This window comes from Theobroma umbraticum, unplaced genomic scaffold, assembly GCF_002168275.2.
Source record: "Theobroma umbraticum cultivar Fairchild unplaced genomic scaffold, ASM216827v3 scaffold_44.0, whole genome shotgun sequence".
Lineage (NCBI taxonomy): Eukaryota > Viridiplantae > Streptophyta > Magnoliopsida > Malvales > Malvaceae > Theobroma > Theobroma umbraticum.
In genome coordinates this window covers 5,718,663-5,730,892 of record NW_018397255.1, presented here as the reverse complement: position 1 = coordinate 5,730,892, position 12,230 = coordinate 5,718,663, and the positions used below count along the sequence as shown (strand labels likewise).

General features: G+C 31.1%; 2 protein-coding genes across 2 annotated transcripts; both read left to right on the top strand.

Annotated features, from left to right (window-relative positions):
* The first annotated feature begins 1,625 nt into the window (after positions 1-1,625).
* Positions 1,626-4,317, top strand: LOC110409835 (WAT1-related protein At1g25270-like). The gene is made up of 7 exons (XM_021419316.1): positions 1,626-1,822; positions 2,440-2,502; positions 2,667-2,783; positions 3,195-3,447; positions 3,551-3,709; positions 3,932-4,083; positions 4,188-4,317. Exons 1-7 carry the CDS (start codon positions 1,626-1,628, stop codon positions 4,315-4,317), a joined length of 1,071 nt encoding a protein of 356 aa, XP_021274991.1.
* Positions 4,318-6,507: 2,190 nt separating this feature from the next.
* On the top strand, positions 6,508-9,107 carry LOC110409804 (WAT1-related protein At1g25270-like). The gene is made up of 7 exons (XM_021419279.1): positions 6,508-6,704; positions 6,987-7,049; positions 7,319-7,435; positions 8,070-8,322; positions 8,416-8,574; positions 8,658-8,809; positions 8,915-9,107. Exons 1-7 carry the CDS (start codon positions 6,508-6,510, stop codon positions 9,105-9,107), a joined length of 1,134 nt encoding a protein of 377 aa, XP_021274954.1.
* Positions 9,108-12,230: the final 3,123 nt, after the last annotated feature.

Genomic DNA, 12,230 nt, shown 5'->3' with positions numbered 1-12,230 from the left:
CGTATCATTAGAAGCTGAAAAGGGGTCTATACTGCACCCTTTCAATGACACGAAAAAGATGTAATTAATTTCTTTTGATAGCCGTTATGTTAGTTAACAGGTAGATTAGTTATAGCTCTTTGTCTTTGTCCTCTTTTGTAGCCTGCACATATTTACAAACTTTCTTGTAATTCTTTTCATGGAATGAATCAAAATACCATTCCCCAAAATATTACCTGCACCTTCAACCATATTTTGTCAATGAGATAAGAGTCTTGTTTATCAAGTTTCTGTTGATAACACTATATATTGTCGTATTCAATTATTTAGCTTTCACAATTTTTTCGTGCAATCATGTAAATTGGATGAATAAAATAAGACTAGCCGCCCAAGTGTGCTTCCAGCGGGCCAATTCCTTTAAAGAAATTCTCAGTCAGGTGTATAGAGACAGTATGAAAAACAATAACAGATATTAAAAACTATACTACAACTAAATATGATTCTACTTATAATTATTATTGTAATGTTATCATAGCACATGTGAGTAATAAGACTACCTTTGTTATTGATAGAAATTGATTATATTGAATTTCAAATGCAACTGTGGCTAATTTAAGGCCTTAAAATATATTGATTGTATTGACTTTAATTTGTTTTTTATAATATTTCTATTTTTTAAACTTATTTTGGGTTTTTTCTTTCCGCATTAATGATGAAGAAAAAAAATAAAACAACCCAACATATATTGGGCCCTCTAATAGATGAAAATGGTAGGTTAGAACCTCGTATGTGCAAATCGGGATAAATAGCCCGAAAACCAAAATATTTAGAAAACGAAAATGATAGAGAAAGAAGGATGAATGTTGAACACCAGGGAATGAAATTGCCAACACACTGCCAGATTCTAAAGCTTGATCAGTATTAATGTATTATTTCCTCTTGGGTTTGGTGAAAATAGTAATATATTAAATGTAAAAGCAATTTCTAAATTGATCCCTTATCAGTATTTGAAATACCCGTTAATCAAACTTTTTAATTTAATAAAAAGTAGATATCTTTTTACAGTATCCAGATCGATGAAATGCCAATAAATGTTACGGATTGCATTATATGTTTTGTGTGATCGGGCTGTACACTACGTGGAGGTGGATTGACGCAAGGCAGAGCCTTTGGTGACAAGAAACACTAACTATCCAAAAAGATTGTGATTTTCTTTGCTTTTCCTCTCTGTTTAATGCGTTTGGATTTGCTCAGGAAAAACGTAGATATCCTTTTCACAAAGTAGATATCTTATTTTTAAAAGCATGGGGTTTGGATTTTCATTTTCCAATAAAATGGATTCTGCAGATCGCAAACAAATACTGCACAGCAACACATGGCCCTAGAAGGACAGTGACTTCTCTCCTGGTGCTTGCAAGTCCATGCATGCAGCACACGTAACATCTGAGGGTGGAAAATACTTTCCAATGGTTCACATTTTTCTTAATTAGTTTCCTCTGGAAACAGTGGTATGGCACACTGTTTCCTTTTCTTTTTTTTTTTTTTAATTTTTCTGTGTAGTTGGTATATAAGAACACTATTGGCAATAAAAGAAACAGAGAGAGAACTTATGCTATCGTATTCTCAAGTTTCTTCGAACATTAGATATGGGTGCGAATATTTGTAATCCTGGTCAGGGGCTTAAACCAGTGGTAATTATGTTGCTGGTTCAAGCAGTACTTGCTGGCGTAAATGTAATGTATAAGTTGGCTGTGGTTGACGGTATGAGCATGAGGGTACTCATCTCTTACAGATTTATCTTTGCCACTGTTTTTATACTTCCACTTGCTTTGATATTAGAGAGGTAATTATTATATATAGTTTTTCTTACATTTTTTTTACCTATTTGTATTTTTTTTACCCATTTTAGTGTCATTTGCATGTGAACACAATTTTCATTGTCTTAGTACTACTTACTGAGGAAAAAATTAATCAGTGTTTGAATTATTGTAATCTTTCTGTCGTTAAATATTTGCCTTCCGTATATTTTATAAAACTTAAAAAAATTTATTTTAGTATATTTTATATTAAAAATTCTTAATTATTTATATTATTGATACCCAATATTACATAAAAAAATGAAAAAAAAATTGAACTGTAAAAAATAGCATTACTTGTTAAAAAAAAGAGAGAAAAAGCATCCCAAACAAAAAAGATACATAAAGATAATGGGACAGAGTAAGTATTTAACTTTTGTCAAATTATAAATGAATTTTGAAAATTTATGAATTCATTTTTGGGAGTTAAGTGAGCAATGTTATTGTAAATCTAAGAAAACCTACAAAGGATACTTAATGATTGCTATGAGTTGACTTAATTTTGTCGTCCATGCTTTATGATGATAGTATTAATATTAACAAGAACAACATTTGCAGTTGGACCGCATTTCAATGTTTGTGTATTTCAATTCTATATTTACAGGAAGAGTAAAGCAAAATTGACATGGAAGATAGCTTTTCAAGGATTTTTATCGGGTCTGTTTGGGTAAGATCATGACATTAAAACTGGTTTTAATGGAAATTAATTAATATTTTAAGGGAAAAAAAAAGAATGTGTAACTCATCTATTTGAGAAAATGATTTTTTATTTTTTCCTGGCCCTTAGAGCTTAAGAAATACTAACAATATGCAGTTTAAATTTGGCTGCAGGGGAGCACTAGGGCAGAATTTATTCATTGGAAGCTTGGCCCTAACATCAGCAACATTTGCGACAGCCATGTCCAACCTAATTCCTGCTGCTACTTTCATTTTAGTGATTACTTTAAGGTGATTTTTCCAAGACTTCAGGGAGATTCTATTTTAATCTTTATTAACCAAAAAAGTATTAGCCAATATAGTTCAAGATCATTTGTGGAAAGAAACCATTAGTTGATAAAATCAACAAAAATCGTGATGTTACTTGTCAAGTATAAAGGAATAGTCGTCCAAGATGGGTTGACTAAAGGGTTTTGTTGAGTTTAAGCAACCATTTACTCATAGTTTACTTTGATAAGGAGATATGAATATATATATATATATATATATTTGAGATTCTTTGGTTCACGCAAGGCTAAATCATGGATTTACAATTAATATTCGGGGGATGTGCTCATCACTAAAATTGTTATGTCTACAGTTTGCACCGTGTTGTAAAAATTAAAAAATAGATTTAATTTCCTTAATTTTCCCTTCTATCAGGTTGGAGAGATTGGCAATCAGAACGTTGGCAGGTACGGCCAAGCTGGCTGGCACTGTCTTGAGCATAGGTGGAGCAATGGTTCTTACCTTTTACAAAGGGCGAGAGATTAGCCTTTGGTCAACCAGTATAAACTTGGCTAAACATGACGAGGATCATCTCACAGAGGCACACCCTTCGCTTCGTAATCAAGTTCTAGGTTCAGTGCTGGGTCTACTAGCCTGCTTATGTTATGCAATTTGGTACATAATTCAAGTCAGTTTCTAGTAGCTTTCATCTGATATAATTAATGACTGTAAATGGCCTTCAACTACTTTTTGCAAGGTATTTACTGATGGCTAGGTATTGTTTTTCACAGGCCAAGATGAATGAAAGTTATCCTTGCAAATATTCAAGTACAGCTCTAATGAGCATCACAGCATCAATTCAGGCGACAATTTACGCTATAATTACTGACAGGAACTGGTCTGCATGGAAGCTTGGTTGGAATATTAGGCTTTTCGCAGTTTTTTACACGGTAAAAGTAGTTCCGAGGCAAAGATGTTGTTAACGCAAGTAACACAGAGCCTACTATGATCTAGTTCGGCATTAATTAAGATTGCTATAAATTAAGATCTGAAAGTGATTACAACCATGAGATTGAGGACATTGCATTTGTGATCAAACATATACATACATATATAATTATTTTTATCTTTTCTCCTAACAAAATCCCCTCTGGCTCTACTCTTGTTTCAAGGGCTCCATCTCTACAGGACTGATGATTGTGGTTTTGACTTGGTGTATACGGTTGAAGGGGCCATTATTTGTATCCATCTTCAACCCTTTTGCGCTTATATATGTTGCCATCGTCGGATCCTTGATCTTAAACGAGAGGCTACATCTAGGAAGGTTTTCAACTCGAATTGAATTTAAACTAGAATTATTTCTTTATAAATTTCATTTTTCTTGCAATTCTATTTAATTAGATAACATGTTTCCTTTTCATGTAACAGCATTATAGGTTCAGTGCTGATAATGGGAGGAGTATATGTTGCATTATGGGGAAAAACTAAAGAGATCAAGAATTCAGTGCAATTAGTACGTTCAATAGACTCTGAAGCCGAGGAAGTTACTTTAAATTAATTTCATGATATTAATTAAATTTATAATAACATTATAAGTTAATTTCATATTACTTAGATGTTAAAGTTTCGGAAAGTTACCATAAGTTAATTATATGGTATATGCCGATGGCCGGATAATTACTTGTGTAAAAATGATAGCTATTTGCATATATACAACTTAAAAAAGTTAATTTCGAATTCTTTTTTTTTAAATGAAAAAAATAGTTATTTACTTTTGGGCTCATTATGCATTATAAATGAAGAGATAACACAGCCCAAAACAATGGGGCCTATAAAACACATATGAATTTGAGAAAAAGTCCATTATTGAAAAAATTAAAAAAATATGTAAGTTAGAACACAGCCATATAATTGGGCTATCACAATTCGTGTAAGCCCAAAATATCTTATCTTTTGCATGTAAGTTAGAACACAGCCATTAATGATTTAGGATTCAAACCCAAGTATGTCTTGGACACCCAAAAAAAAAAAAAACAAATAGTCTCTCCAACTAAACCTCAAATCAGGAAATAATTAAAATTTAAAAACTAAGCATGCTAAAAGAAATTAAAAAAATATAGTCCAGAGAAAAGTAATTTGCATTTAATAAGACCATATTCAAATAGAATGTATAGGATTTCAAATTTTTTACGTGTCTGCAGCATTTGTAATAATTAAAAAAGTAGGAAAGATTTATTAGACAACTACTTTGGGTTTAAAGCCAACAAAAGGAACAACTGAATTGGATTAGAATTTAGCTAATTAGAGCCACTAATATGAAAATTTACTAAGAAATTGTAATTGTAAAAGTTGGGCTCTCAAGAATACACACACTCAAATATATACTACTAATTGATAATAAATCAACTACTCCTTTCATTCCATTTTGTTTCTTTATTTTTTTTGAATATCTTAAAATTATTTTTTTTAATATTCAATATTTTTTCTTTTTTTATTTTTCATATTTTTTACTTTTTAAAATTAAAAATTTTAATACTTCAGCTTTATAATAAATTATTTAAAAGTTTTAATATAAATTACATAGAGAACCATAATTTTTAATTTTCATGAAAATCAAATATATATAAAAAAGCACTTGAACATTTGACTCATTAATTGATGCATGATCTTTTTACTTAAGAGTAAAATTATTATCCTAATAATGTGAGTCTACCGTGATCTTGAAGAATACCAACTATAAAGATAGACTTGCAAGTACAGTTAATTGTTAAAAGTTTCAATTATTCTCACCTGCCATTATATAATTGGATGCTTCCAAAAAACAAACTCCAACATGTCACATTATGGATCAAATTATTTCGTTACATACACACACACATATATATATATATATATAAATTGATTAAAAATAAAGATATTAATTTGGAAACAAATGCTCATACACATTAATCTGTAGTCAAGTTGGTAATAGAGTTGACTACTTTATGCAGCCATTAGTATAGGAGTCGAGGAGTTTTTAATTTTGTTAGATATTTTTAGCTTTTTATTCTTTGTTGAACTCTTATAAAAAAAAATGAAAAAACTTAAGATCAAGACAAAGAAAAGTCTTTTCGTCAACAAAATTTAAAACTTGTTATGACATGCAAGTTTTGGGAGCTAATACAATTTTTGCTTTAAAAAAAAAAAAACAAAGAAAAGTCACCATGAAAAGCAACAGGAAACAAGATGGAATCAGAATCCAATAGAATATGAAACAAAATCATGAACAAGACAAACAAGACGTACAGGTTTGTTTGTTGAATTTCTTTTAAAATCCACCAAGTTGCGAAGCAACAGGACTTAAGCTAAAATATCTTCTCATGTGAATTACTTCGAACCAAGTTCAATGCTCTTCCCCTCACCACGGTTGAGCTTGAAGCTGCAAATTCTTTTCTGTCAAGTTTCTCAAGTTTGTGTTAGGTTGATAAATAGAAGGCTTGTAAACTTATTGCGTGATAATGTACTAAATATTATAAAAACTATAAACTAGCCGTCCAAATGTTTTAAAGGCCAATCCTTTGAAAATATTTGTCGTTTCTTTTGTATGGTCAAAGAATGAAAATTAAACAATAATGAAAGGGATATTAAAAATATTTTCCATTAATCCTTAACATTATTCTTTCTGTTTGAAATCAAAGAGCAGTTCCAATACGCCTTTGATGAAAGAACAAGAGAATTTTACGCTTTCACAAGTTTGTTCGGACATAAAATGAGTAAGAATTTTTCTGATCTTCTTCGGGGTCTTAAAGCAGTGATACTTATATTGGTGGTTCAAGCAGCACTTGGTGGAGTAATTGTCTTCTATAAGTTGGCTGTGATTTACGGTATGAGCGTGAGGGTATTGGTCGCTTACAGATTTATCTTCGCCACTGCTTGTGTAATTCCACTTGCATTGATATTAGAAAGGTAACGTTTACATGTTTTTCTCACTTACTGTTCTCTGTTTCTTTCCTTTTCCCTAGGGTTTTGACTGGTAGGGAGGACAGAAAGGAGGGAGAATATGGGAAAAATTTCTAATGATTAAGTTTCATAATCACACATTTGCTATTTGTAACTCAACTTTTGGATTAAAGCTATTTTCTTTTAACTTAAATTGTATTTAACCCGTATATTTAGATATTGACAAGAAGACCATATATACATTTACAGCAGCTGATCTTGTGTATATTTCGATCCTGCATTTTACAGGAAGAGTAAAGCAAAACTGACATGGAAGATAGTGTTCCAAGGGTTTTTATCGGGGCTATTTGGGTAAGAATAACATGCAATGATCATTTTCTTTCAATGAATTTATCCAACACTTTGATCTTTCTGAAATTCCCAGAAGAAGGTATCAGCTACATATCTTTGTTGATAGAGACTTGGATGGTGAGATTAAAAATGGTTTTTAAAAATTATATTTTGAAAGGAAAAAAAATTGCCTTGCTCATCTTTGAGCAAAGGTTTTTTTTATTTTTTTTTAAAAGCTTAAGAATCAATCCTTACGAGGTCAAATGTATGAAGTTTAAATATTGTTGCAGGGGAGCACTGGGACCGAATTTATTCATTGCGAGCTTATCCTTAACATCTGCAACATTTGCTACAGCCGTGTCCAACTTAGTTCCTGTTGCTACATTAATCTTGGCCGTTATCTTAAGGTTCTTTTCTTATAATCTCAGGGGAGTTGTTCTATTTTATTCTTAATTTATTCTATAAATTTTAAAAGGACAAAATGATTATATATATACATATATGTATAAAATCAGTCAAGTTAATTCAATGCTTGTAGAATGAAATTATTAGTAAATAACATTAATAGATACCATGATGTTAATTAATTACTCAATACATGTCAAACACACTTGAAAAATTTAAGAAGGTTGACTCAATATTGGTCTTATGGAGTTTAAGTTTTCAAGATGCATTTGTATTCTCTTTCCAGGTGTGCAGCATGTGTCTCCTGGATGCAGAATGCGTCTCTCTTATGCGGAATGTGGTTTTTGTGATGTATTCGTACAGCTGGGAATGTTTTTCTGAGGCCCTGGTTGATTTCTCCCCAGCCAGGGCACTTGGCTTTCCCAAGCAAGGCAATAATATATCTAATTTTCGAAAAACAAAAAAACTGTTTTCAACATGTAATCAGGATTGTCCTGACCCATACCATGAACACCTCTGGTCAACTGTTAAAGAAAAAAAAATTGAGACTGAGACCGTAAACAAATTTAATGCATACTCACTTGTGAACATTGAATTAAATTTCCTACTTTCAAAGATTTCCTTCCACTCTTTCAGGTTGGAGAGATTGGGAATAAGAACGCTGGCAGGACAAGCCAAGTTGGTGGGCATTTTCTTGAGCATAGGTGGAGCAATGATTATTACATTTTACAAAGGAGAAGAGATAAACCTTTGGTCAACCAACATAAACCTAGCCAAACATAGTGGAGATCATGCAACAGGGAAACATGCTTTGCTTGGCAATCAAGTGTTAGGTTCCTTGTTGGCTCTAGCGGCGTGCGTATCTTTTGCAATTTGGTATATAATTCAAGTACGTAATTTCCCAGTAAAATTTACCCATCTTACTATTATTTGAATATATTAATTACGGCTGCCATGGATTGCTTTAATTTGACAATGACAGGCCAAGATCAGTGAAAATTATCCTTACATATATTCAAGCACCGTTTTGATGTGCATCGCAGCATCAGTTCAAGCAACAATTTATACCATAATTGCTGAGAGGAACTGGTCTGCGTGGAAGCTTGGCTGGAATATTAGGCTTCTAAGCGCTGTTTACACGGTAAAGACAGTTTCCATCAATTATATATATGACCATTTTCTCTTGATAAAATTCTGTCTTAACTCTTTGACTCTTGTTCTAAGGGAGCCATTGGTACAGCACTAACGGTTGTTCTTATGACTTGGTGCTTGCGGTCGAGGGGGCCATTATTTGTATCCATCTTCAACCCTTTTACACTAGTATTTGTAGCCATTGTTGGATCTTTGATCTTGAACGAGAGGCTAAATATAGGAAGGTTAATTTTAAACTCGAATTCAACTTGAGCTAGCATTTCTTTACAATTATATTTTCATTTTCCTTGCGTCTTTATTTATATGGAGCGCATGTTTCCATGTAGCAGCATTTTAGGTTCAGTGCTCATAGTTATAGGGGTATATGTTGTATTATGGGGAAAAGCCAAGGAGAAGAAGGGTTCGGCCCAACTAGCACTACAAGAATATCCAGCGGAGTCTGAGGCCGTGGACGCTGTCATAAGTTCATTGCAAGATACGCATCAAATTTGTGATACAAACAAGGAATCTCATCCTAGTTAATGATTAGATAGAAATGTTACATTTTGGGGATTAGAAAAAATGGCTGTTTTATTTCCAGTGCTAAGTAAGATACATATAGAGTATTATATGTTATACATCAAATCATGATGATAACTCCAAACAATTTTTGTAAACTTATTACAAGTTTTTTTAGATTAAGAGATGAAGAATTTAGTGCAACTAGCACGTCTAATCGAGTTTGAAGCTGTGAAAGTTCCTTTGAATTAATTTAATTATACTAATTAAATTTATATTAATGCTACAATTTAAAATTTTAAAAAATTACCATAAGTTAATTATAAGATACCGATCAAATTTGTAATACTATTAGTCAATTTTATGATACTAATGATCAAAGATATGTTACCATTTTTTCATTGCAGAAACCTTTTTTGGATGTAATTGCATTTTTAAATACTAAGGGAGACATATATAGTATATGCTGATGATTGGATAATTACTTGAGTAAAAATGATAGTTACTTGCATTCCAATATTTGATTTACAAAAGTTGATTTCAATTCTCTTATTTTTAAAATCAACAAAAATAATAGTTATTTATTTTTATTAATTACTTTTGGGCTCATTTTGCATTAGAGATGAAAGAATAACACAACCCAAAATAAATGGGGCCTATAAGGCACATATGAAAAGAAATTGAGATAAAGTCCATTATTAAAAAAATGAAAAAAAAAATCGGAAGTTGGAACACCAACCAGACAAATGGACTATCAAACTTCGTGCAAGCCCAAAACAATCTTATATTTTGCAAGATAATCCCAAACTTTTTAGTGACTTAGGACTCAAACCCAAGTATATATTTGAAACTTAAAAAAAATGCAATTAGAGTCTCTGACTAAACTTGAAACCAGGAAATAATTAAAAGTTAAAAACTAAGCAGTGCTAAAAGAAATAAAAGCAAATATAGTCCAGAGAAAAGAAATTTGCATACTAAAAGACCGTACTCAAATAGTGTGTGTGATACTTGTGTGGTAGTAATATTTGTAATACTTAAAAAAGTAGAAAGATTTGGGTTTAAAGCCAATAAAAGGAACAATTGAATTAGATTAAGATTTAGCTAATTAGGGCCACTAATATGAAAAATTGCTAAGAACTTGTAATTGTAAAAATTGGGTTCTCAAGAATTTATAGTTACAATATATACTAATAATTGACAATAAATCAGCTACACCTTTCATTCCATTTTCCTCTTTATATTTTTTGAATATCTTAAAATTATGTTTTTTTTATATTTAATATTTCTACTTTTTGAAATTAAAAATTCTAATGCATCAATTTTATAATAAAAATTAATGATTTTAATATAAATTACATAAAGAATAAAAAATTTTAATTTTGCTTAAAATCAAATATAAAGAAAGATTTTGAAAAGGATGAAGTATTAATTTTCTTTTATAAAAAATGATTAAAGATTTCCGATGTATGTTACTAACAAACGTTTGTAACATTAGATTATTATTCTAATTAATTATGTCCAGAAATTTATTCTAATTAATTGCTAGCTGTCCAATTGGTTGAAAAATTTTATCCGTCAATCATTTATGATATAATATTGAATAATGTGAAAATGAAACTTCTTTTTATATTATATAAAATATATCTTTTTATTAATCAATAATTATAATTGAGAATTACTATCGACAAAAGTTGATTTAAAATAAAAAATATTAATTTTGAAACAAATCCTCATACGACACAAGATTAGAAGGGGCAGAGTCCAAAGATCCAACTATCCAGTAACCCAAGTTCAGCTGAACCACATCCATTTGTCGTCAAGCTATTAATAGAGTTGATTGCTTTGTGCTGCCATTAATAGAGGAATTGAGGACTTTTAATTTTGATAGTTATTTTAAGCTTTTTGATTCTAAGTTGATAGCCGTTTAAATGTTCTAAAGGAAAATTCCAATGAAAAACTCTATCGTTACTTTTATATGGTCAAAGTATGAAAATTAAACAATAATGAAAGGGATATTAAAAATATTTTCCATTAATCCTCAACGTCATTCTTTCTGTTTGAAATCAAAGAGCGGTTCCACACCTTTGGTGAAAGAAGTAGAGAATCTTATGCTTTCTCAAGTTTGTTTGCACATAAAATGAGTAAGAATTTTTCTGATCTCCTCGGGGTCTTAAACCAGTGACACTTACGGTGTTGGTTCAAGCAGTACTTGGTGGAGTAATTGTCTTCTATAAGTTGGCTGTGATTGAAGGCATGAGCACAATGGTTTTGATCGCATACATATATATCTTCCCCACTGCTTGTGTAATTCCAGTTGCATTGGTATTAGAAAGGTAACTTTTGCATGTTGTTTTTCCTCGCTGTTCTCTGTTTCTTTCCTTTTCCAAGGGTTTTGATTGGTAGCGAGGACAGAAAGGACGAAGAATATTGGAAAAACTTCGAATGATTAAGTTTCATAATCACGCATTAGCTAGTAGCAACTGTAACCGAGTGTATCTAAATTAAGATAGTTTACCTTATCTTATCTTAGGAGGTATTATAAATACATCAACGTTGTAATGCAAAATGTGCCTTTATTCATTCAACTCTCCTTTATGATATTAGAACCTTGTGTCTCTCACGAGCATTTTCTTTCTTTTATGACATCGTCAAATTCCAACATCCCACACTATTAACATTTGCATTTGGGATTAAATATACTAACGTTTTAATGCAAAATGTGCTAGTATTCATTCAGTTTAATCCTTCATTCTACTCTCTTTTATATGGCAGATGTGATTGGGTAATATAATCACTTGTTTAGCAATGATAGTTATCTAAAGGAACCTTTAACAGTTAAAATTTGACGTCTTTTAATTATTTTTGAATTTAATATACATTAAAGATGAAAGAAAACACAAATCCCCCTAAAGCATATTTCAATGAAAGTTAGGACTCAACAATATAATTGGGAAATGAATCCCTACAACCTATATTAGGGGCAATCGAATGTTTCATGGATAAAATAAAACATGTTGACGTTGATCCGTTTGGTCGGGAAGAACGTTGCTGGATATAAGAAAATACCACTCAAAACTAGACTTAATATTCATAATAACCGACATAAAAAGACTTACTGTGTAGTCAAATTCTTAAGGAACAACAAGT